The sequence below is a fragment of the Cucurbita maxima genome, unplaced genomic scaffold (assembly GCF_002738345.1).
Source record: "Cucurbita maxima cultivar Rimu unplaced genomic scaffold, Cmax_1.0 Cma_Scf00008, whole genome shotgun sequence".
Taxonomy (NCBI): Eukaryota; Viridiplantae; Streptophyta; class Magnoliopsida; order Cucurbitales; family Cucurbitaceae; genus Cucurbita; species Cucurbita maxima.
The window spans coordinates 253636-273048 of NW_019272024.1; the positions used below are offsets into that span (position 1 = coordinate 253636).

Sequence of the window (19413 nt, forward strand, 5' to 3'; positions counted from 1 at the left end):
TTTTTTTTTTTTTTTTTTTTTTTTTTTTTTTTGGTTTCTCTCTCTGTCTCTCCTCTTCTGACGACGACTCCCTAGCTTCAAGTTGGTGTAATATCACAATCAACCTTTCTCTCTCTACTGTAAAAATAAATAATATTCCAATTTTATCCACATTTTTACCTTGTTGATATTACTCTTTGTTGATATAAATGTACCCGCAATTAATTTCTTCTTAAAATTGCTCAATTCTATGTATGTTATTAAATATAACTCGTTCTGATATTAGAGACAATCACATGTCATTATTCAACTTTATTCTACAAACATCCATCTGAATTATATACATGGTAAAACGTTTCATTTATGACGTTCTCCCTTAATAATTTATAGCGTGGACTTTAGGTAATGCATTGTATCTACAATTCCATATATTATATATGAATTAATTATTTAAATATAAAGTACCATTCGATTTGCGTTTTCAAAACATTGCCTTCTATACAAATTGAGTAAACTATTATAATATATTTTGTGATATCAAAACTTATGTCATTGGGATTATTGTAATATATATATGGGAAGAGTTTGAGTTGGATTTGATAAACCGTATACACATAAAAAAAATATGAGATACATCACTACTCGACTTTATTTAATAATAGTTTATTTCAAATTGATGCATATGGTAAAATATCTCATAAATGACATTCTCCTTGAATAGCTTATAACGATGTGATTTTAGATCGGGCATTGTATCTATATGAATTAAAATAATATAATAAAAATACTTTTTAAAACTTTAATATAGGAGTATTTGTGTTAGTTAATAATTGAAGTTGGTATGGCATACTAATTGTATCAATAAAATAATACTTCCCTTGCAATAAGTTTGACATACATGTGTGTATTATTTGTTGGATTAATTTGAAATGCTTAAGCCAGTGAGAAAGAACACTAACTATTGGCCGCGTAAAATCCGGTGGCGGCTTTTCCTTCTAAATACCATTGGCCGCGTCGCTCTCTCTCTTTTCTCTTCTTAATTAATTAATTAATTTTTGTTATTTAGCTTTCTCATTCCCCCTTTATTTAGCCATCTCTTATTTACCACTTTACCCTCACACCAACTCCCTCTCTCTCTCCTCCCCATTTCTTTTAATCCAAATTAAACAAGAAACAAACGAACTTTGTCGAGTTCCCTGTTCCCTACTTTGAAGTTTCTATTTCAACTATTTTATTGTATAGTTTTCTAACAAATCAGCTAAAAATAAGTACCTGGCCATAATTGAATTATTTTTAATCAACTGCTCTAATTTTATTTATTATAATAAAAAGTGTGGTCTTCTATTTCAATATTCTAATTTACAACTAACCAAATCAAAATTTCTTATAATAAATAAACGAACTCAACCGCTTTATTTTAAGTTCTGAAATTTCAATATTTTTTTCCCTTAAATATATTGAAATAAAGACATTTTTAATAATAAAATTAAATAGGCCAAGATATAATAGGAATTGAAACCACTAGAGTGGCAGGTTGGCTGGCCGGCTGAAATGACTCAGATACCCTCATTGGTCTCTCTCATGTCAGATTAAATTCAGACTCCCTAAAAAGTTGTTAATTGCGGTAATTAGTTGCATTTTGTTTAAAAAACTAAACGGAGTAAACAAAAAACAAATATTCCAGTTTCTTCGTCTTATTATTATTTTTTATTAACTTTTGCCTGGCGGGGTGCAGGTTCGGGTCCGAGCCCACGTGGCATCAAAGCGGTGACGTAGGACGGCAAAAAAGGAAGAGAAGGAGAGAAAAAACCGTCTAGGGTTATTTTACGATTATGATAAAGTTGGATGATTTTATCTAGGAGTGGGGCCCGCCGTAAGCGGCTGTACCGTGCCGCATAGGCCAACATCCACGTGGAATGTCTAGGGAAATCTGAGCTGTTAGTTTGTATTATAAAAATATTTGTGGGTAAATGACGAAAGTAGACATCGGTTCCCTCTATGGGCTCTTGTTGCCTCCATCTTCTCTCTCTACCACTTTATCTCTCTCTATCTGGTTCCATTTTGGATTCTATAAATCTCACTCATCTGCTTCGTTAATGTGAACGAAGAAATAAGAAACCTAATAGCGGAGCTGCTTCTCGTTTGCGTTTCGCCGACTCTCGTTTCTATTTCTCTCCCTGATTTCTCTGTCACTCTGGTTTTCCGGGAAGATTTGTTGTCCAAACCTCCTTCTCCTACGATCTGCGGGTTGCAAGGAGATTCTTCCTGTTCTCTCGCTTCCAGATTTGAATATTATCTTCAAGTTTTTTCGGCTAAGCCTACCGATTATAGTATTTAACTTCATACTTGTTGTCTGCCTTCATTTTCTCTTTCGCTCTTAAGGCTCCCTATCGACATACTACCCTGTTTTTTCACTCATAAATCCTGAAGAACCTTTCGTTTCCAGAAATCTCGGGGAGTAAGCGTTGCCAGATCTGCAGAGTTGCTCGTGTGCAACGTGGGAATTCTATTACGTCTCTGTTAAGAAATCTGAGAGTTCATTTGGATCTAAAATTGGTTATAACGAGGTTCCATCAGTTGTAGGGGTTAACTTTGATACCGTATCGTGGGATTAGCTCGTTTCTGATTTTACAATGCTGGCGAAATCTGGTTCTCTTCTTAAACTTACGGCCACTCCTTCCTCATTTGATAAGTCCTCTGTTAAGCCTCAGTTGAATGTCAACTCTAAAGCTCGTATAGGCGCGCGAGCTGCTCGATGCTCTGCTTCGAAGGCAGCATCGAGGTCGTTGAACCTGTCGGAGAAGAAGTTCTTTGGAGCCCGCTTGAGGGCTCCGGGATCCGGAAGAGTCCAGTTCTGGCATTTGGACGGTCCTGGTCGGTCACCGAAGCTACGGCTTGTTGTCCGGTCGGGTCTGTCGGCTGTGCCTGAGAAACCGCTTGGCCTTTACGATCCTTCTTTTGATAAGGACTCCTGTGGAGTTGGGTTCGTTGCTGAGTTATCCGGCGAAAGCAGTCGCAAAACGGTTAGCATCATCGAATTATTTCTTCTAAATGGATTTTGTTTATTGAAATATGATACCATATTACGGTTGGATTCCTCTTTAACGTTCGATTTGGAAATTTTCGTCTAGCATGGACATGTATTGGGAATATATATTTTGTAAAATTTCTTTTTGGCTTTAATTCGGGTGTTCTTGTGATGTTGCTTTTTGCAGATTACAGATGCCTTAGAAATGTTGGTTCGTATGTCACACAGAGGTGCTTGTGGTTGTGAAACAAATACCGGTGATGGAGCTGGGCTTCTTCTTGCTCTTCCACACGAGTTCTTTAAGGAGGCACGAATTTTTGTTGTGTTTTATTTTTTCCTCTTTCATTTCTTTTTCAATTTTGCGACTGTGATTCATCCTCCATGATTGTTCATTTTTTCCCTTAAAAAAGATGGTTTTTTTGAAGGGAATCCCATATATTTTATTTTTCGAGTTTGATTTACCTTCTATTATCCAATTATAATGATAAATCACGGTTTCATGGATGAATTCGACGATGAAAAAAAAGTATTGTTGATGGTGGGTTGCGAGCCTTTTGAAACCCGTTTCATTCATTGAAAATTTTGACATCTGGGTATAAATATTACTGCATCTGCATCTAACGATCGCGAAATTAGTTGTAACGATTAAATATTTCAAAGACAAAAAGCTCAAATATTTCGTTTGCTTGATTTCTGCTTGATTTTTCGTGCTCGATCCTTGTTTAGTGGTACTGATGGTTGCCCTCTTTTTAGGCGGCAAGAGATAATGGTTTCGAACTCCCACCGCCGGGACAGTATGCCGTTGGCATGTTTTTCTTGCCCACGTCGGATTCTCGTAGAGAAGAAAGTAAAAAAGTATTTGCGAAGGTATTTTCCTAAAGCTGAATTTCTTTTCATCTTTTTCTCTTGATTTTGTGCTCTTTTAACTTCCAGGTCTCAGTGTCTCTTTCGTCTTGTCCTTAATGTCTAATAACACCTAAAATCTGATATGGTCTATTATGTTTTAGAAATGTATTGGTTGATTAAGTGACGTTTATACGATGTGATCCATTGACGGTTCAATGCTTTATTTGTGTGTAAGGTTGCTGAATCACTTGGGCATTCTGTTCTTGGATGGCGGTCTGTGCAAACAGACAATACTGGATTGGGGAAGTCTGCCTTACAGACGGAACCTGTGATTGAGCAAGTGTTCCTTACCCCAAGTACAAGGTCGAAAGTTGATTTGGAGAAACAGGTGATCTTCTCTTTCATGTTCTACTTTCAGTACTATAATTGAAGCTTACTCTTACTGGGCTCAGTAGTTTGGTCCTGTTATTTCTTTAATGTGCAATTTTGAATGCATCTGGTTAAATTTAATCTGAACCGGGTGGTTATTTGTGTGATTCTTTAAATAGATGTACATATTAAGGAGGCTTTCAGTGGTAGCTATTCAAGCTGCACTAAGCCTTGAGCACGGTGGCGCAAGAGACTTCTACATATGTTCTCTCTCCTCGAGGTGATTTTGGAAGGCCGCATCAGTTTCTATAAGATCTGACTATCATATTGTCATAACTTGAACTCACTGGCATAATTTTGTAGGACTATTGTGTACAAAGGTCAGTTGAAGCCCATTCAGTTGAAAGATTATTATCTGGATCTAGGGAATGAAAGGTTTACGAGCTACATGGCCCTGGTAAATATTTTATCCATTCACTTTCTTCTTCTCCACTAACTTCATATACTCCAACAAACAGCATGGGAACAACCGGTAACTGAAGAGAGATGCAAGGTTGAGGAATGACTTCTGAGGCATTGAGGTTTGAATGATCTCTTAAGTTCTTCCACTTCCTTGATTTCTTGTTAAATTTGGATGCTGGACTGGATGGTTGGATGGCTTTGGTAAGAAACCTCATTACCAAGTGAATCATATTTGCAGAAACACATGGCAGCCATCTGTGATCTGTTGTTGAGGATTCAGCTTGCAATAGTTAAATGAAAAGAAATTGTTTTGAAACTGTCTAGCTTAGGTTATTGATCACCATCAAGGTTAAACAAAGATGAATACTGCCTGTAACTTGTTGTTTCACTCCTTATTTTGACCAAAAGAAGGAAAAAAAAAAAAAAAAAAATTGAAAGGAATGACAAATTAGGTTTATGAAATATTGGTGCAGATACACTCCCGTTTCTCAACAAACACTTTTCCTAGTTGGGATCGTGCTCAGCCTATGCGTGTCTTGGGCCACAATGGAGAAATCAACACTCTTAGAGGCAACGTGAATTGGTATGCTTTCTGAGTGGACTTCTCATAAAGTTTCTCATTCGCTTGTTCTCCTTCAATATCTTGTAAACTATCTGCATCACTGATTTAATCTGAACTTTATTTTCCCCTTAGGATGAAGGCACGTGAAGGTCTACTGAAGTGTAAGGAACTTGGTCTATCAGAAGACGAGTTAAAACACCTATTGCCCATTGTGGATGCTAGCTCTTCAGATTCAGGTGAACTGTCTACATTAAATCTCTTTGTGCTTGCATGCATGGATCTGTGCATATGCTGATACCTGCAAAAAACTGCTTGATTGTTGTATGTCAGTGACAATCATTCATTATACATGATTATTGATGATACCTCTTTATGATTTATTTATCTATCATTCCTTTTTGTGCTGCCACCCATTAGGAGCTTTTGACGGTGTTCTTGAGCTTTTAATTAGAGCTGGTAGAAGTCTTCCAGAAGCTGTCATGATGATGATCCCTGAAGCATGGCAAAATGACAAGAATATGGATGCACAGAGGAAGGCATTATATGAATACTTTTCATGTCTCATGGAACCGTGGGATGGACCGGCCCTTATTTCATGTAATAGACACATACTTCTGAATCAATCAAATTTTGTTTACGAGTGAATTCTGAATTTTGGTTATCTGCAATGTTTTTTTTTTGTAGTTACTGATGGCCGCTATCTTGGAGCTACATTGGATCGCAATGGATTGCGGCCTGGTCGTTTCTATGTAACTCACAGTGGTAGAGTTATAATGGCCAGTGAGGTTGGGGTGGTGGACATTGCACCAGAAGATGTTTCACGTAAAGGAAGGCTCAACCCCGGGATGATGCTTTTAGTGGATTTTGAAAATCATGTTGTTGTAGATGATGAAGCCTTGAAGCAGCAATATTCTCTTGCTAGGCCTTATGGAGAGTGGCTTAAAAGGCAGAAGATTGAGCTAAAGGACGTCGTTGGTTCAATTGATAAATCTGAACTGACCACTCCATCTATTGCAGGAGCGTTGCCTGTAAGTACGAGGTCAATCTCACTTTAGTTTTTCTTTGATTATATTTATCTAAATATTACTCATTTACGACTTGTAGACATCGGCTGATGATGATAATATGGAAACTATGGGCATTCATGGTTTACTTGCTCCCTTGAAAGCCTTTGGGTATGTGAGCTGCTTCATAAGCTATCTAATTCCATTCCCTTACTATGGAAAACCGCATTTTCAATTTTACCTTGTTGTGTAGTTACACTACTGAAGCCTTGGAGATGCTGTTGCTTCCGATGGCCAAAGATGGTGTTGAGGCTCTTGGTTCCATGGGAAATGATACTCCACTTGCTGTCATGTCCAACAGAGAAAAGCTCCCATTTGAGTATTTCAAGCAGATGTTCGCACAGGTTACAAATCCTCCCATTGATCCCATCAGAGAGAAGATAGTGACCTCCATGCAATGTATGATTGGTCCAGAAGGGGACCTGACTGAAACTACTGAAGAACAATGTCATCGTCTCTCATTGAAAGGTCCTCTCGTATCCATTGAAGAAATGGAAGCAATAAAGCAAATGAACTACAGGGGCTGGCGAAGTAAAGTTGTAGATATCACATATCCAAAATACCTTGGTAGAAGAGGTTTGGAGGAGACCTTGGATAGGATTTGTGCTGAAGCTCATGATGCAATTAGGGAGGGATATACTACACTTGTGCTTTCTGATAGAGGTACTCTAGTGTTTTGCATTCTCATTTATGCTTTCTACTTTTAGTTCTGCATCTTCCTTCCAACAGGTTTAATGTTTTCTCAATTCATTTTCTAGCCTTCTCAACCAAGCGTGTTGCTGTGAGCTCCCTCCTGGCTGTTGGTGCCGTCCATCAGTATCTAGTTAAAAATTTAGAACGCACTCAAGTTGGCTTGATAGTAGAATCTGCAGAACCCCGTGAAGTTCACCATTTTTGTACACTTGTGGGGTTCGGTGCTGATGCTATATGCCCTTATCTGGCTATTGAGGCCATCTGGAGATTACAAGTTGATGGGAAAATTCCGGCCAAATCAAATGGTGAGTTTCACACCAAGGAGGAATTGGTCAAAAAGTACTTCAAGGCAAGCAACTATGGGATGATGAAAGTTCTTGCGAAGATGGGAATATCAACTTTGGCTTCTTATAAAGGTGCTCAAATTTTTGAAGCTCTTGGTCTTTCTTCAGAAGTTGTTGATAAGTGCTTTGCTGGAACTCCAAGCAGAGTAGAGGGTGCAACTTTTGAGATGCTGGCTCGTGATGCACATAATTTGCATGAAATGGCTTTTCCCTCTCGAGCTTTCCCACCTGGCAGTGCAGAAGCTGTAGCATTACCAAACCCTGGGGATTATCATTGGAGGAAAGGTGGTGAAATTCACTTAAACGATCCAGTAGCCATAGCAAAGTTGCAAGAGGCTGCTCGAACTAATAGTGTAAATGCCTATAAGGAGTACTCCAAGCTTGTTCATGAATTAAATAAAGCATGTAATTTGAGAGGACTCCTGAAATTTAAAGAGACGGGGACGAGTATTCCCCTGGATGAAGTGGAGGCTGCTAGTGAAATTGTTAAGCGGTTCTGCACTGGTGCAATGAGTTATGGATCAATCTCTCTGGAGGCGCACACTACTTTGGCCATGGCTATGAACAAAATTGGTGGAAAATCAAACACAGGTGTGTTTTGTTCCTTAAAGGGAAATTGAGATTTTTTCTAGTATTGTAATTTTTCCAACATTCTTTGGAGTCAGAATTTTCGATTTATTCTTATGTTCTTTTGGTCTTTAACAAATATGGACTCTGTATTATACTCTCTTCCCTTTTCAAATATAATGTTTTTTAGTGATAGATGTTGACATCATTACCTTCGCATATGCTGAAGCTTTTTATATGAAATTTCTGTTCAAGGTGAGGGAGGTGAGCAACCATCTCGAATGGAGTCTCTTCCTGATGGTTCAATGAATCCAAAGAGAAGTGCTATCAAACAAGTTGCAAGTGGGAGGTTTGGAGTTTCAAGTTACTACCTCACAAATGCAGATGAATTGCAGATAAAAATGGCTCAGGTATTCATTTGATTTTTTTGAATGAATATGGTTGTTCATGTTGGTGTGTTTTCCAATTCGCATTTCATTTTGCCTCTTCACTCCTATTGGAACAGAGGTTCATCCTTTTTATGGAACTATGTTCATGGCAGATGATGCTGTGTCTGCAAAGCACCTCTGGGTGTTTTTGCATCTTTAATTGATGTCTACATTTGAATGTGGTGAGGTGAAATAAGAACTGCAGCTATTTTTTCTCCTAAAATCCGCTCTATTTAAATTTGCAATGTTGGTTATTGCATCAGGGGGCCAAGCCTGGGGAAGGTGGTGAACTTCCCGGTCACAAGGTGGTTGGTGAAATTGCAAAAACAAGAAATTCTACCGCTGGGGTAGGGCTTATCAGCCCACCTCCTCATCATGATATTTATTCTATTGAAGATCTTGCTCAGTTAATCCACGACCTCAAGGTAAGCCAGCTTGTGAATCAACAGTATTCAAATACAAACTTCTTTGACCGACTTGTTGAGTTTTTTCCTTTCCTATTGGCTTTCAGAATTCCAATCCAGCTGCTCGGATTAGTGTGAAGTTGGTGTCAGAAGCAGGTGTCGGTGTAATTGCTAGTGGAGTTGTGAAAGGCCATGCAGATCATGTACTAATCTCAGGTCATGATGGAGGTACAGGTGCATCAAGGTGGACTGGCATCAAGAATGCTGGGCTTCCATGGGAACTGGGGTTGGCTGAAACTCACCAAACTCTGGTTGCTAATGACCTTCGTGGTCGTACAGTGCTTCAGACAGATGGTCAATTAAAAACCGGAAGAGATGTGGCTATAGCTGCTTTGCTTGGTGCAGAGGAATTTGGCTTCAGCACTGCACCCCTTATTACAATGGGCTGCATTATGATGCGGAAGTGTCACAAGAACACATGTCCTGTTGGAATTGCTACTCAAGATCCTGTTCTTCGAGAGAAGTTTGCAGGAGAACCTGAACATGTCATCAACTTTTTCTTTATGGTAGCTGAGGAAATGAGGGAGATCATGTCCAAGCTTGGATTTCGTACAGTCAATCAGATGGTTGGTCGTTCGGATGTGTTAGAAGTTGATAAAGAAGTTGCTTGGCAAAATGAGAAGCTAGAGAATATTGATCTATCTCTCTTACTTAGACCTGCTGCTGATCTTCGTCCTGAAGCTGCACAATATTGCGTGCAGAAACAAGATCATGGTCTGGACATGGCTTTGGATCAAAAACTGATAGCACTTTCAAAGTCGGCTTTAGAAAAGAGTCTTCCTGTATACATTGAAAGCCCTATCAACAACGTTAACCGTGCTGTTGGAACAATGCTTAGCCATGAGGTAACAAAACGTTATCACATGGCTGGGCTTCCTTCAGAAACTATCCATATCAAATTCAATGGAAGTGCTGGGCAGAGTCTTGGAGCATTTCTCTGCCCTGGCATAATGCTAGAGTTGGAGGGTGACAGCAATGATTATGTTGGCAAAGGATTATCAGGTGGAAAAATTGTTGTTTACCCTCCAAGGAGGAGTTTATTTGATCCTAAAGAGAACATAATCATAGGTAATGTGGCTCTTTATGGTGCTACAAGTGGTGAGGCCTATTTCAATGGGATGGCAGCAGAAAGGTTTTGTGTACGTAATTCAGGGGCAAAGGCTGTTGTGGAGGGTGTTGGTGATCATGGATGTGAATATATGACTGGTGGCACTGTTGTTGTTCTTGGGAAAACTGGAAGAAATTTTGCTGCTGGTATGAGTGGAGGTATTGCTTATGTCCTTGACATGGATGGGAAGTTTGAATCCCGATGCAATCTTGAGCTTGTAGATCTTGACAAAGTTGAAGAGGAGGATGATATTGTGGCCCTAAAAATGATGATACAGCAGCATCAGCGTCACACATCCAGCAATTTAGCCAAAGAAGTCCTCAACAACTTCGAGAACCTTTTGCCTAGATTTATTAAGGTCTTCCCAAGGGAATATAAGCGTGTTCTTGCAAACATGAAATCTCAAGGAGCCACCAAAGAGGTTTCAGAGCCAGCTGCTAAAGATGTTGAGGAGTCGGATGAGGCAGAGTTGGTTGAAAAGGATGCATTTGAGGAGCTCAAGAAAATGGCTGCTGCCTCCTTGAATGGGGATTCCAAACAGGTAAATTTTGAGTTTAATCCAAAGGTTGAAAAGATGGAACCGCCGAAGAGACCTACTGAGACACCTGATGCTGTTAAACATCGAGGTTTTATTGCTTATGAGCGTGAAGGAGTGAAGTACAGGGATCCTAATGTTCGAATGGGAGATTGGAAGGAGGTTATGGAAGAATCAAAACCTGGGCCGCTATTAAAGACTCAGTCAGCTCGATGCATGGATTGTGGTACCCCATTTTGCCATCAGGTGATGGTCTTTACTGTAATTTCTTTTACTGAGATTTTTCAATATGCTCGTTTCTTATTATACAAGAATTAAATTTTATTTTCCTGACCCTGATTGTTATTTTTTATAATTTCAGGAGAGCTCTGGATGCCCTCTTGGCAATAAAATTCCTGAATTCAATGAGTTAGTTTATCAGAATAGGTGGCGTGAAGCCTTAGAGAGGCTTCTTGAGACGAACAATTTCCCAGAGTTTACTGGCCGGGTCTGCCCTGCCCCATGTGAAGGATCTTGTGTTCTGGGCATTATTGAGAATCCTGTGTCCATCAAAAGCATTGAATGTGCCATCATAGACAAGGCCTTTGAAGAGGGATGGATGACTCCACGGCCTCCTCTTACGAGATCCGGGTATGCTGTTGTTTCTGTCATTCTTTCTGAATGTTACTTGGTTTTTATTGTTTTAGTACTATTTTAATATTAATAAGACTTCGTTAAAAGTGTCATTTTGTTCTATGTTTAGTGCTCATAGAATTTGTTAATTAATGCAGGAAAAGAGTTGCTATTGTTGGGAGTGGACCAGCTGGCTTGGCTGCAGCAGACCAGCTAAATAAAATGGGACACACGGTGACTGTGTATGAACGGGCTGACAGAATTGGAGGACTTATGATGTATGGAGTTCCGAATATGAAGACTGACAAAGTGGATGTAGTTCAGCGGCGTGTTAACCTTATGGCTGAGGAAGGTGTAAATTTTGTTGTTAATGCTAATGTTGGAACTGATCCATCATATTCTCTCGATCGTCTTCAAGATGAAAATGATGCACTCGTTTTGGCTGTTGGTGCCACAAAACCAAGGTTATTCTCTTCAATTTTTCTATCCAAAGAATTTTGATGCACAGCTCCAATCGTTTTTAAGAATTCATTGAAAATAGCCGAGTAAATGTTTGTTTCAGGGACCTTCCTGTACCTGGACGGGAGCTTTCTGGAGTCCATTTTGCCATGGAGTTCCTTCATTCGAACACAAAGAGCTTGCTTGATAGCAATCTTCAAGACGGAAAATACATTTCTGCAAAAGACAAGAAGGTTGTTGTCATTGGTGGTGGTGACACTGGAACAGATTGCATTGGAACCTCTATAAGGCACGGTTGCAGTAGTGTTGTAAACCTAGAGCTTCTTCCTCAGCCGCCACAGACCAGGGCTGCAGGAAACCCTTGGCCACAGGTTTGCCTTTCTTATTTGGTGTCTCCTATTTGGCATTTTGGAAAACGCTTTACCTGTCACCCTGCTATGCACTGGATAATGCATCGTTACTTTACTTTGGCTGATGGGTTACATATTTATAAGTTCACCCTTTGTGGGATTGCAGTGGCCTAGAATATTCCGAGTTGATTATGGACACCAGGAAGCAGCTACCAAATTCGGAAAAGATCCAAGATCTTACGAGGTTTTGACTAAGCGGTTTATTGGAGATGAGAACGGGGTAGTGAAGGGACTTGAAGTAATACGTGTTCAGTGGGAGAAGGATGCTAATGGAAGGTTCCAGTTTAAGGAGGTGGAAGGCAGCGAGGAAATAATAGAGGCTGATCTTGTTTTACTGGCGATGGGTTTCCTCGGGCCTGAATCGGTTAGTAGTTTCATTCAAAACTTGCACTAGTCAGATATGACTTGTTGTTAAACGAGGGTAGAATGTGAGAAGTAAAAGAGTATGGTGTTTGAGACCACTCTAATCCTAGCTAAAGTAGCTTGATGTTAACATGTGCTCTTGTTTCTTCGCATTTTACAGACAGTTGCAGAGAAGCTGGGCGTGGAGAAAGATAATAGGTCCAACTTCAAGGCCGAGTATGGCCGCTTCTCAACTAGTGTAGACGGAATCTTTGCAGCCGGAGACTGCCGTCGGGGCCAGTCCCTCGTGGTTTGGGCCATCTCTGAAGGACGGCAAGCAGCTGCTCAGGTCGACAAGTATCTATCGAAGGAAGAAAAGAACCTTCTTGTTGGTGAAGGAGGCTATGAAGGCGTTGGGAAAAGTTCCCAAGATTATAATAATAGGCAACAGGATAGCAGCAGCAGCAGCAGCAGACACACAATAATGACATAGGCGATGAAGCTTTTGTTCGAACTTCCCTTCAACGAAGAAAGGAAAACTTAATACCTTTGGCTGAAGAATTGATATTTTGTACTCCTTGGAAGCCAATTTCAGAGGAGCACCCAAGCAAGGTGTGCAGCTTGTGAGGATTGGGTTTCTGTTGGCTATTATGTTTTAAGAGAGAAGGAAGGGTAAAGGAATGAAGGGTGTGGAGATGGGTTAAATAGTAGGTAAGGTTTGCGATATTGTATGGCTTCATATGGTCTCTTCTATCATGTTGATAGGTGTTTCTAAAATCCCCCCTTTTTTTATGTTATAGATAGTTGGCCCTGTTTTTCACAAAGATGAATAATGTACAGTTGGCTCAATCTTTTGGTTATATTGTTATTGGTTGTTGGCAAGTTAAAAAGTTCTTGCTTGCCCTCTGAAGTTAATGTAATCTTCACATCAGAATTTTCGTTCCACCAACCTTGTGACCTATTTGGCTTGTTCAAAGTTCCATCTTTTAACCAAATTCCTTTTTGACTGATTCTCAAGATCATCTTCTCAATTACCATTCTCTGAGAACAGTTATAGTTCTATATTAGTATGATTAGTGAAACAATACCCAACGGTGCCTTGGCGAGTTTTCAAACCTTCTACTTTCTATTTTATCAAGTATATCTTACCTTATCAGTTGAGCTCTTTCGGAAGTTGACATAATAATGAAACCGCCATATTTGTTTATCTTAATGACGGCATCCAAAGTTCCATATGTGTTTATTGTAGCATCAAAGAAAACATCAAATTTTTGTATGAAATACTCTATATTATTGCACTCGAGTTGACCTACTGCTAACTCTTTGATCAGGTCCTTCTCCAACATAATCTCCCAAAGGGGAAAGGAAAAGCACTTCCCTCCAATCATCAAATCATGGTACAAACCATTAGACTTCATCAATACCGTTGGATCTGACGACAATGAGTTGAACGAATGATACGATATATTGGTTTAGAAAATAAAAACTTAGACTTGTTCTTTGTTGCTTTGTTGTCATTGTCCTAAGATCACATCATATGAAGCTTTCTTGGCGCCCACCAATCATACTTCATTCAATAGCGTTATATTTGACTTTTAAGCTTAGTTAATGCCATTTGTTTCGTTGGAACAACCAATTCTTTTTGAGTGTGGAAACAAGTTTCCTCTTTTTTTTTTTTTTTTTTTTTGAAAGAATATATAAATTTACAAGCAATGTTGTGTAATGGCCTTCCTTCCACCCATTAACAGAGCTCTTTTAAGAAATGCTTCTTTTTCTCCTCTGGCTCTGTTTCCTCTGTTTCCTCTGTTTGTTCAGCCCTGCATCCACCTCTGAACTCTGTTTTCACTCCAGCTGCAATGGCGATTTTCAGACCATTCAATTCCCTTTCAGAATTGAAAACCAACAGCCCAAATCATGCGGGTATCCAGGCTTTGATTTGACCTGCCCCTCCACAGGTCAACCACTTCTCCATCTTCCTTCTTCAGGGGATTTCACTGTTCAGTACATAGATTACGAGAACCAAGAAATTTTGGTCAATGATCCAAACAAATGTCTTCCCCGAAAGATTCTGTCTCTCGAGCTTTCTGGGTCGCCGTTTCAGGCTACAAATAGTGAAGATTTCACCTTGTTTAATTGTTCGTGGAGTGATCCAATCCCATCCGAGTTGAACTTGAATCCAATATATTGCCTCAGTGGGTTGTCGTATGCAGTTTTCGCATCACCTTCGTCATTTGTGAATGAGATTTTGTCGTCGAGATGTGTTGCGATGAAGACTGTATCTGTGCCGTATTCATGGTCGTTTTCGCCGGATTTGACGAATGATCTTCGATTGGGGTGGAAAAAGCCTAATTGTAGAAGGTGCGAGTCACACGGTGGAATATGTGGCCTCGAACCCAATTCTACCGATCAAATCCAATGCAAACACAGTGCCCAACCTCGACATGGTATGCTTCCACTTCTCCCTCTACCTCCGTTTAGTGCTTTCAACATTTTACAAAAGAACCCACCTTGCAAACAACACGACAAAATTTCATATTTATTTATAAGAGTGTGTGAAAGAAAAACTACCATTTTTCATATTTATTTTTGTAGTTTCAATAAGTAATTTTTATTTATTTATTTATTGACTAAGTTGTGTTTTGACTAGTAAATTGGATAAGAATAAACTTTTAATAACAATAGATTTATTTGCATCAATTGGGTAGGTAAGCTCACATTTTATTTAATTTTTTTTTTACAAAAATTAGTATAAAGGTATTTTTTAAAAAAATAATTATGGAGGTTGGTTCATCCCCCTTATAATAAAATAGGTAATAGAGTCTTGGTTAGTATATAGGATTTTTTTGCCCCAGTCGTAGCCTCACTATGTAAATTATTAATTGTATTTTTTCTTTAAAAATTATTATTAGGGATCCCCAGGGGTGCTCGCTATGCTGTATCCATAGGCGTGGGAGTCCCAGTGAGCATGTGCGTTTTGGGCTTCTTATGTTGCTTTTGTGCTCGAGTCAGATCCTACTCGAGAGGCCGAAACTCAAGCATTGAGGCCCATTGGGTCATCTCTTCTCGGCCCACTTTAATGGGCCTAGATGAGCCCACCATCGATTCCTATCCAAAATTTGAATTGGGGGAAAGCCTGCGTCTACCGAAGCCCAATGACAATATTTGCGCAATTTGCCTGTCGGAATATCGGCCCAAAGAGATTGTGAAGAGTATACCCCATTGCCGACATTTCTTCCATCAAGATTGCATTGATGAATGGCTGCGATTGAATGCCTCCTGCCCTGTTTGTAGAATGCCTCCCGTCAAATCTCCGCCGTCCGATTCTTCCCTCTGACACCCTCCGTTGTAAATACTTCAGATTTTCTTTTTTTTTTAAGGCTAAAACTTAGCTTTTTCTAAAGACCTACAAAATGATGTGTTATGGGTCTTTGGAACTTTTTGTATTCTTAGAAAAATTTTCTTTAATATTTGAATTTTAGACTAAAAATTAAAAATTTAGAAATTTATATATCTATTAAATATAAAATTGAGAGAGATAATTAAAATGAATAATAATAAATCAAGACCCATTTAATTTTTGGACCATTGAAAATCTTATCCATTTGAAACGGCAGTTGCAAATCCAATCTAAATAGCCCAACGAAGGCGCGTAAAAGAGCAACCGGTAATACAGTTAGAAGGTGAAGATGCAGAGTCTGCCTCCTCCCACTACCCTCAAAATTCCCTCCCCTTCTTCAAATCCCTCCCCTTCTTCAAATCCCTCCCCTTCTCTCCAATTCCCCACATTTTCAACGAATCCTTTGATTCGCCAAATCAACGATGGCCGCCTTCGTACAGCGATCTCAACTCTCGAACACATGGTGCAGCACGGATCCCATCCTGATCTTCAAACCTATTCACTTTTCCTCAAAAAATGTATTAGAACGCGTAGTTTTGATCTTGGTAGGCTTGTTCACGAAAAGCTCGCTCAGTCGGACCTCCAGCTCGACTCTGTGACTCTCAATTCTTTGATTAGCTTGTATTCCAAGAGCGGCCAGTGGGAGAAAGCAAAATCCATTTTTGAGCGCATGGGAAATAGTAGGGATTTGATTACGTGGAGTGCGATGGTCTCTTGCTTTGCCAATAACAAGATGGGGTTTGAGGCGCTTCATACGTTTCTTGATATGATCCAAAATGGTTATTACCCAAATGAGTATTGCTTTTCCGCCGCAATTCGCGCGTGTTCCACTGCTGAATTTGCATCGGTGGGTGACTCTATTTTTGGATATGTTATTAAAACTAGATATTTTGCTTCAGATGTATGTGTTGGGTGTGGCTTGATTGATATGTTTGTGAAGGGCCGTGGCGATTTGGTTTCTGCCTTTGAGGTGTTTGAGAAAATGCCCGAAAGAAATGCAGTTACCTGGACACTGATGATTACTAGATTTATGCAATTTGGGTACGCAGGGGAAGCCATTGATGTATTTTTGGATATGATATTAAGTGGATACGAACCTGATAGATTCACATTAAGTGCTGTGATATCAGCTAGTGCAAAGCTAGAATTGTTATCGTTAGGGCAGCAGTTGCACTCTCAAGCCATAAAACATGGGTTGACTCTGGATCGTTGTGTTGGTTGTTGTCTAATAAATATGTATGCTAAATGCTCTGTGGATGGATCCATGAGTGAATCCAGAAAGATTTTTGATCAGATTCTGGATCACAACGTCATCTCTTGGACTGCAATGATCACAGGATATGTTAAAAAAGGGGGATATGATAAAGAAGCTCTTGACCTTTTTCGTGGGATGATCTTGACTCATGTTCTACCGAACCATTTTACGTTTTCCAGCACTCTCAAGGCCTGTGCAAATCTAGCCGATCTGCGGATTGGCGAACAGGTTTTTACTCATGCAGTAAAGCTCGGTTTCTCAGTAGTTAATTGTGTTGCAAATTCACTTATTAGCATGTATGCACGATCTGGCAAAATTGATGATGCAAGGAAAGCGTTTGATATTCTGTTTGAGAAGAATTTGATTTCTTATAATACGGTAATTGATGCATATTCTAAGAACTTAAATTCTGAAGAAGCTTTTGAACTTTTCAATGAGATTGAGGATCAAGGGATGGGGGCTAGTGCTTTCACATTTGCTAGCCTTCTGAGTGGAGCAGCCAGCATTGGTACAATAGGGAAGGGCGAGCAAATTCATGCTCGCGTTATAAAGTCAGGTTTGAAGTCAAATCAATCCATATGCAATGCCTTAATCTCTATGTATTCCAAGTGTGGAGACATTGATTCTGCTTTCCAAGTTTTTGAAGACATGGAAGACAGAAATGTCATCTCTTGGACTTCAATTATCACAGGTTTTGCAAAACATGGGTTTGCAACAAAAGCCTTGGAGCTGTTCCACAAGATGCTCGAGGCTGGTATTAGACCAAATGAGGTCTCCTACATTGCTGTTTTATCTGCTTGTAGTCACGTGGGTCTTGTTAATGAGGGTTGGAAACACTTCAAATCAATGTACGCAGAGCATGGAGTCACTCCGAGAATGGAACATTATGCTTGTATGGTTGACATACTGGGTCGTTCAGGATCTCTCTCTGAAGCCATTCAGTTTATCAACTCAATGCCTTTCAAAGCTGATGCACTTGTGTGGCGAACATTTCTCGGAGCATGTCGAGTTCACGACAACCTAGAATTGGGGAAACATGCTGCAAAAATGATCATCGAACAAGAGCCACACGATCCTGCTGCATATATCTTGCTATCAAATTTGTATGCATCCACCTCGCAATGGGAAGAAGTTGCAAATATTAGAAAGGTAATGAAACAAAAAAACTTGATCAAAGAAGCAGGCTGCAGCTGGGTAGAGATTGAAAATAAAGTACACAAGTTTTATGTGGGTGATACATCACATTCAAAAGCTGAAGAAATATACGATGAACTTGAACACTTGTCTTTAAAAATAAAGAAATTGGGATATGTCCCCAACATGGATTTTGTGCTTCATGATGTGGAGGAAGAGCAAAAGGAGAAATATTTGTTTCAGCACAGTGAAAGAATAGCAGTAGCCTTTGGTCTTATTAGCATATCTAAGTCGAAGCCCATCAGAGTTTTCAAGAATCTACGAATTTGTGGGGACTGTCACTCTGCAATCAAATACATTTCATTGGCCACAGGCAGAGAGATCATCGTTAGAGATGCAAACAGGTTTCATCATATTAAGGATGGAAGATGCTCCTGCAATGAGTACTGGTGATGATGTTAAAACTTAGAACTGAAGCTGATTTCACCATCATTTGGACAATGACTGATGCTGCAGTAACGAAAACTGGTGATTAAAGGGTGGTCGAAAACCGACAGGCGAAATCGGGTATGTCTTCTTCATCCAAAACTGGTGATTAAAGGGTGTTCCATATTCATTTTAATTTAGATAACCCCTCGTAGACATGGCTTGATTTACTTGATTTTCTACTTTCGATTCATTGTGTTTATCCTTTTTTTGATGTCCAGCGATGTACATATGCATAAAGATGAGTCCATATTAGAAACGTTCATAAATTGAGTGATAAGAATGGTGAATGATTCTGAGAAGAGACCATTGGTTCTGTTGCAACTACATTCTGAATACACTTAATTTAGCTTGCTCGTCAGTAACACGTGAACCTTCCCAAAAAAAAAAAAAAAAACACTGGGATATTTTAAGAAGAAACAAGATATTTCCACTCTCTTATGAACATATAAATATAAATTAAATTCATACCATAAAATTTTGTGAGACGTGTAGGAGTGGCATGCTTTTTGGTACACGTTCAAAGATTTTTTTTTTGGACATTACTCAGACTCGTAAGTGTGATAAAATCAATTATATGAACCAAGTGAGGATATAAAATATGATATGAATAAATGTTTAGTTAGGGAAGCCGACCAACACAACATAGTTCAATAGTTTAGATATTTAGTGGTTGTTCTTGGGTGGAAAGTTCAAATCAGTTTTATGGTATAAAAAGGAGGGAAGTTGTATTATGAATGATGGCTACCTGTAGAGGTGTTTAAGACCACAAATTAAAGTAGGAAAAAGGAAAAGTAAGAGTAGGTTAAGTTAGCTAATGATGTGGCCTTTGTTTACGTGGTTGGTTAATTTAATACCATACCAGTTTA

At 39.3% G+C, this 19413-nt stretch overlaps 3 protein-coding genes across 6 annotated transcripts; all 3 read left to right on the forward strand.

Moving 5' to 3' along the window:
* Positions 1-2018: 2018 nt before the first annotated feature.
* On the forward strand, positions 2019-13217 carry LOC111482791 (glutamate synthase [NADH], amyloplastic). 3 transcript variants are annotated; one of them, XM_023128754.1, is made up of 21 exons: positions 2019-3002; positions 3195-3314; positions 3761-3874; positions 4089-4241; positions 4402-4502; positions 4586-4679; positions 5158-5267; positions 5379-5482; positions 5664-5843; positions 5931-6274; positions 6351-6421; positions 6504-6973; positions 7069-7938; positions 8170-8324; positions 8606-8767; positions 8854-10695; positions 10811-11079; positions 11220-11525; positions 11624-11891; positions 12037-12294; positions 12454-13217. In XM_023128754.1, the coding sequence occupies exons 1-21, from the start codon at positions 2613-2615 to the stop codon at positions 12763-12765; spliced, it is 6693 nt and encodes a 2230-aa protein (XP_022984522.1). In that variant the 5' UTR covers positions 2019-2612; the 3' UTR covers positions 12766-13217. The 3 variants fall into 3 exon arrangements, with proteins under 3 accessions (XP_022984522.1, XP_022984524.1, XP_022984523.1); XM_023128756.1 differs by lacking the exons at positions 2019-3002; positions 3195-3314; positions 3761-3874; ... (1 more) ...; positions 4402-4502; positions 4586-4679 and adding an exon at positions 4735-4803; XM_023128755.1 differs by lacking the exons at positions 2019-3002; positions 3195-3314; positions 3761-3874; ... (1 more) ...; positions 4402-4502; positions 4586-4679 and adding an exon at positions 4766-4885.
* Positions 13218-13620: 403 nt separating this feature from the next.
* LOC111482960 (RING-H2 finger protein ATL22-like) lies at positions 13621-15716 on the forward strand. The gene is made up of 2 exons (XM_023129009.1): positions 13621-14716; positions 15182-15716. Exons 1-2 carry the CDS (start codon positions 14035-14037, stop codon positions 15604-15606), a joined length of 1107 nt encoding a protein of 368 aa, XP_022984777.1. The 5' UTR covers positions 13621-14034; the 3' UTR covers positions 15607-15716.
* A 210-nt stretch (positions 15717-15926) lies between these two features.
* On the forward strand, positions 15927-18838 carry LOC111483344 (pentatricopeptide repeat-containing protein At3g49170, chloroplastic). 2 transcript variants are annotated; one of them, XM_023129523.1, is made up of 2 exons: positions 15927-18492; positions 18584-18838. In XM_023129523.1, the coding sequence occupies exons 1-2, from the start codon at positions 15959-15961 to the stop codon at positions 18588-18590; spliced, it is 2541 nt and encodes an 846-aa protein (XP_022985291.1). In that variant the 5' UTR covers positions 15927-15958; the 3' UTR covers positions 18591-18838. The 2 variants fall into 2 exon arrangements, with proteins under 2 accessions (XP_022985291.1, XP_022985290.1); XM_023129522.1 differs by having other exon boundaries at positions 15927-18838.
* The last annotated feature ends 575 nt before the right edge of the window (positions 18839-19413 follow it).

Excerpts from the sequence above, each read along its gene's own strand:
- LOC111482791 (XM_023128754.1), top strand. The coding sequence starts at position 2,613 with ATGCTGGCGAAATCTGGTTCTCTTCTTAAACTTACGGCCACTCCTTCC. Across the intron at positions 5,483-5,663 it reads TGCTAGCTCTTCAGATTCAG|GAGCTTTTGACGGTGTTCTT; the intron begins GTGAACTGTCTA and ends GCCACCCATTAG. Across the intron at positions 11,892-12,036 it reads CAGGAAACCCTTGGCCACAG|TGGCCTAGAATATTCCGAGT; the intron begins GTTTGCCTTTCT and ends GTGGGATTGCAG.
- LOC111482960 (XM_023129009.1), top strand. The coding sequence starts at position 14,035 with ATGCTTCTTTTTCTCCTCTGGCTCTGTTTCCTCTGTTTCCTCTGTTTG. Across the intron at positions 14,717-15,181 it reads CAGTGCCCAACCTCGACATG|GGATCCCCAGGGGTGCTCGC; the intron begins GTATGCTTCCAC and ends AATTATTATTAG.
- LOC111483344 (XM_023129522.1), top strand. The coding sequence starts at position 15,959 with ATGCAGAGTCTGCCTCCTCCCACTACCCTCAAAATTCCCTCCCCTTCT.